The 5,269-nt window shown below is 56.4% G+C and overlaps 1 protein-coding gene across 4 annotated transcripts; it reads left to right on the forward strand.

Annotated features, from left to right (window-relative positions):
• Positions 1-20: 20 nt before the first annotated feature.
• GSTP1 (glutathione S-transferase pi 1) lies at positions 21-2,829 on the forward strand. 4 transcript variants are annotated; one of them, XM_011987026.1, is made up of 6 exons: positions 21-352; positions 648-754; positions 869-956; positions 1,322-1,425; positions 2,276-2,383; positions 2,562-2,829. In XM_011987026.1, the coding sequence occupies exons 1-6, from the start codon at positions 232-234 to the stop codon at positions 2,748-2,750; spliced, it is 717 nt and encodes a 238-aa protein (XP_011842416.1). In that variant the 5' UTR covers positions 21-231; the 3' UTR covers positions 2,751-2,829. The 4 variants fall into 4 exon arrangements, with proteins under 4 accessions (XP_011842416.1, XP_011842417.1, XP_011842418.1 ...); XM_011987027.1 differs by having other exon boundaries at positions 2,279-2,383; XM_011987028.1 differs by lacking the exon at positions 2,276-2,383.
• Positions 2,830-5,269: the final 2,440 nt, after the last annotated feature.

Here is a 5,269-nt window from a genome sequence, read left to right on the forward strand (position 1 = left end):
CTGGAGTTTCGTCGTCGCCGCCGCCGCGTGTGCCATCAGTGAGTCCTCGCGGCCCGCGCCCCCGGGGGATGGGGCTCGGATCTCCCAGCATGGGGCCAACCCACGGCATCAGGCTCGGGCTCCTGGTAGGGCCCCTCTCCCACCTCGAGACCCGGGACGGGGTCCCAGAGTACCCAGCAAGTCCCCAGTGCCGTTAGCGGCTCTCAGGGGGCCGCAGCGCCTCGGGCAGGGATGGGAGCCGGGGAGGGCAGGCTGCGCGCACCGCGCCCTGGCGTCCTCCCCCGGGCTCCAGCAAACCTTTCTTTGTCCGCTGCAGTGCCGCCCTACACCGTGGTCTACTTCCCAGTTCGAGGTAGGAGCCTCTGGCAGGGAGGGGAGGCAGGGGCTAGGGCTGCAGCCCACGGCCCCTCGCGCACGCGGAGAGAACCGAACCCCCCTTATCCCTCCGTCGTGTGACTTTTACCCCGGGCCTCCTTCCCGGTGCCCCGCCTCTCCCGCCATGCCTGCTCCCCTCCCCAGTGTTGTGTGAAATCTTGTGTGGAATCTCTGTTCCCCTGTACCCTCCCTGCACTCCTGACCCCTCCTCCGGGTTGCTGCGAGGCGGGGTCTGCCCGGTCCCCACATCTCGTGCTTCTCCCTCCCCACAGGCCGCTGCGCGGCCCTGCGCATGCTGCTGGCAGACCAGGGCCAGAGCTGGAAGGAGGAGGTGGTGACAATGGAGACCTGGCAAGAGGGCTCTCTCAAAGCCTCCTGCGTAAGTGACCATGCCCGGGCAAGGGGAGGGGGTGCTGCGCCTTAGGGGGCTGTGAATAGGATCGGGGGACGGCCAAGCTCAGTGCCCCTCACTGAGCCATGCCTCCCCACACAGCTGTATGGGCAGCTCCCCAAGTTCCAGGACGGAGACCTCACCCTGTACCAGTCCAATACCTTCCTGCGTCACCTGGGCCGCACTCTTGGTGAGTCTTGAACCTCCAAGTCCAGGGCAGGGGTGGGCAAGCCTCTGCCCCCGGAGCCCTTTTATTTCAATCAGCTGCCCCACAGCCCTCTGGAGTGGAGGAAACTGAGACCCACTGAGGTTGCGTAGCTTTCCCAAGGTCAAGCCTGGGTGCCTGCAGCCCTTCGCCTGTGCCGGGCTGCCTCTCAGGTGCCAGTTGAGCTCTGAGCACCTCCTGTGTGGCAGTCTCCCATCCTTCCACGCACTTCCTCTTCCCCTCCTCCCAGGCTGGGGCTCACAGACAGCCCCGTGGTTGGCCCATCCCTGGTGACTGTGTGTTGATCAGGCGCCCAGTCACGCTGCCTGCTCCCCCCCACCCAACCCCAGGGCTCTATGGGAAGGACCAGCGGGAGGCAGCCCTGGTGGACATGGTGAATGACGGCGTGGAGGACCTCCGCTGCAAATACGCCTCCCTCATCTACACCAACTACGTGAGCATCTGCACCAGGGCTGGGCACTGGGGGCTGAACAAAGAAAGGAGCTTCTTTTGCCCTCACCCCCCTACCCCTCACGTGGCTCGGGCTGATCCCTCCTTGGGTCAGGGTGCAGGGGCTGGGTCAGCTCTGGGCCAGGGGCAAGACACAACCTGCACCCTCATTGCCTGGGACATGAACCAGTCAAGTAACGGGTCGTGGGGGAGAGTGCAAGGACAGAGACCTCCAGCAACTGGTGGTTTCTGATCTCCTGGGGTGGCGAGGGCTTCCTGGAGTAGCCAGAGGCGGAGGAGGATCTGTCACCAGTTTCTGGATGGAGGTGCTGGCACTTTTAGCTAAGCAAAGTATGCAGACACAGAGCACATCTGGGGACCTGGGACCAGTTTAGCAGAGGCAGAGTGTGTGTGTGTGTGTGTGTGTGTGTGTGTGTGTGTGTATACACTTCCTTGTGTGTCGGGGGTGGGTAAGGAGATAGAGATGCGGGGAGCAGGCCCAGGTCCCGAAGGCCTTGAACCCACTGGTTTGGAGTCTCCTAAGGGCCCTGGGGGCCATGGAGAAGTCTGAACAGGGCTGTGTCTGAATGTGAGGTCTGGAAGGATCCTCCAGAGAAGCCAGCTCTGAAGCTTTTGCAGTCATCTGGTGAGAAATCCCAGCAAGGATGGACAGGCAGAATGGAATAGAGAGGAACTGGCAGCTGAAATGGACAGGATTTGGTACTAGCCTGGTTGTGGGGAGCGAGCAGAGGAGAATCTGAGACTCTGGTCTCTGGCCTGGGGCAGACAAAGGGGGCGTCTCAGGGGCTGGGAGGGATGAGAGTAGGAGGATGATACATGGTGGTGTCTGGCAGGAGGCGGGCAAGGATGACTATGTGAAGGCACTGCCCGGGCAACTGAAGCCTTTTGAGACCCTGCTGTCCCAGAACCAGGGAGGCAAGACCTTCATTGTGGGAGACCAGGTGAGCATCTGGCCCCATCCTGTGCCTTCCTTGCCACCGTCTGCTTACAGATGGACATACGTGTGAGCCATTTGTTCAAGCAAAGTGGGGCAGACCTAGGGGATGGGATTAGGCCCTCCGCCCCCAGTTTCCCCAGCCGGCTCCCGCTGGCTGAGTCCCCGGCCCGCCTGCCCTGCAGATCTCCTTCGCTGACTACAACCTGCTGGACTTGCTGCTGATCCATGAGGTCCTGGCCCCCGGCTGCCTGGATGCGTTCCCCCTGCTCTCCGCATATGTGGCGCGCCTCAGTGCCCGGCCCAAGCTCAAGGCTTTCCTGGCCTCCCCTGAGCATGTGAACCTCCCCATCAATGGCAACGGGAAACAGTGAGGGCTGGGGGGACTCTGAGCGGGAGGCAGGGGCTGCTTGCCTCCCTTTCTCCAGGACCAATACAATTTCTAAGAAAGCTGCTGTGAGCACTGTCTTTCCTGGGAAGGGGTTCTCGGCTCTCAGCCTGGAGGTCGGGCGGGGGAGGGCAGAGCAGAGGGCTAGAAAACGGCTGCTCTAGCATAGTCAGTGGCTTCCTGGAGCCCTCAGCCTGGCTGTGTTTACTGAACCTCACAAACCGGAATTGGGGGAAAAAAAAAGAGAGAAACAAAGAGAAATAACCATGGTCACCGTCCTGGAGCACCACAGTGTAGAGAAGGAGAAGTGTCGCGTAGAAACATGCTTTCTAGGCCCAGCAGGCACCTGTCAGAGGGACAGACTCCAGGAAGGAGGGCAATGAGGGGTTCTAGGAAGGAGGGATGTGAGGAGTTCCCTGTCCTGGGACTTTGGAGGATTAGCTGAGTAGCTCCAAGCAGCCCAAGTTGATGGGAGGGTCATTCTGCTCGGATGGGGGCTCTCCTGGCTTCCTGCTGAATTGTGAGTTTTGGTGTGTCCTAGGCAAGCAATGACATTAGGATTATTAGGAGTCTCCAGAGAAACAAAGCCATTAAGATACTGTAGGGCAGGCAAAATTTTATCTCTGTCCTTTTAGGGTTTTTTGGCTGGGCCTGAGAACTAAAGACTTGAGCAGGAGAAAAGCATTGAAATTTATCTAGGCTGGGCATTGTGGCTCATGCCTGTAATCCCAGCACTTTGGGAAGCTGACCAACATGATGAAACCCCATTTCTACTAAAAATACAAAAATTAGCCAGGCGTGGTGGCGGGTACCTGTAGTCCCAGCTACTTGGGAGGCTGAGGCAGGAGAATCGCTCGCGCTCTCTCGCCACCTTGATAAAGATGTACCTGCTTCCCCTTCACCTGATTGTAAGTTTCCTGAGGCTTCCCAGTTATGCTTCCTGTTAAGCCTGCAGAACAGTGAGTCAATCAAACCTCTTTTCTTCATAAATTACCCAGTCTCGGATAGTTCTTTATAGCAGTGTGAGAATAGACTAATACACTGTTTTGTTTTGTTTGTTTTTGAGATGGAGTCTCACTCTAGCGCCTAGGCTGGAGTACACTGGTGCAATCTCTGCTCACTGTAACCTCCGCCTCCCGGGCTCAAGCAATTCTCCTGCCTCAGCCTCCTGAGTAGCTGGGATTACAGGTGCCCACCACCATGCCCGGCTAATTTTTGTATTTTTAGTAGAGATGGGGCTTCATCATGTTGGCCAGGCTGGTTTCAAACTTTTAACCTCAGGTGATCCACCTGCCTTGGCCTCCCAAAGTGCTGCAATTATAGGCGTGAGCCACTGCATCCAGCCTAATACACTATATTAATCAGAAACTGCCAGCTAACCTCTAACTTGGGACTTTTCACTCTAACCAGTCAAAATTGTTTTCTTTGGCTTCTGCAAATCCATGATTAGGTTTTGCTTCCTGTCTAAGAGAGGCACTAGCTGCTTTCCTCTGCTGCCATCTTAATCCATGTGTCACTGAATGCTCAAATAAACTCTTTAAAATGTAAATAGGCTTAAGTTTATATTTCAGCAGATCTGATGTCAGAAGTAGGATCCTTCAAAAGGACATCAGAAGGATCTGAAGGACTTCTCCCTATGCTGGGCCTAATGATGGCCTCCAGGAGCAATGAGCAAACAGGTGTAGGCATTTCACTGAGCCCCCTGCATGCTGCTTCCTGAAGCATATTTGAAGGTCATCACTGGTAATTCCCACTCAGATGTATTAGTCCCTTCTCACACTGCTGTAAAGAACTACCTGAGACTGGGTGATTATAAAGAAAAGAGCCTAAGCTGGGTGTGGTGGCTCATACCTGTAATCCCAACACTTTGGTTTGGTTTTGTTGTTGTTGTTTTCTGAGTCAGAGTCTCACTCTGTCGCCCAGGCTGGAGTGCAGTGGCACCATTTCAGCTGCAAGCTCCACCTCATGGGTTCAAGTGATTCTCCTGCCTCTGCCTCCCAAGTAGCTAGGATTACAGGCACATGCCACCACGCCTGGCTAATTTTTGTATTTTTGGTAGAGACAGGGTTTCACCATGTTGGCCAGGCTGGTCTCAAAACTCCTGATCTCAGGTGATCCACTCGCCTTGGCCTCTCAAAGTGCTGGGATTACAGGCGTAAGCCACTGCACCCGGCCAATCCTAGCACTTCAGGAGGCCGAGGTGAGCAGATCACTTGGGGTCAGGAGTTGGAGACCAGCCTGGCCAACATGGTGAAACCCCGTTTCTACTAAAAAGACAAAAAAATTAGCTGGGCATGGTGGCACATGCCTATAATCACAGCTACTCAGGAGGCTGGGGTAGGAGAATCCCTTGAACCCGGGAGGCAGAGGCTGCAGTGAGCCGAGATCATGCCTCTGCGCTCCAGCCTGGGTGACAAGGCTTGATTGACTCACAGTTCTGCATGGCTGGGGAGGCCTCAGGAAACTTACAATTGTGGTGGAAGGCGAATGGGAAGCAAGGCACGT

The sequence above is a fragment of the Mandrillus leucophaeus genome, unplaced genomic scaffold (assembly GCF_000951045.1).
Source record: "Mandrillus leucophaeus isolate KB7577 unplaced genomic scaffold, Mleu.le_1.0 Scaffold30, whole genome shotgun sequence".
Taxonomy (NCBI): domain Eukaryota; kingdom Metazoa; phylum Chordata; class Mammalia; order Primates; family Cercopithecidae; genus Mandrillus; species Mandrillus leucophaeus.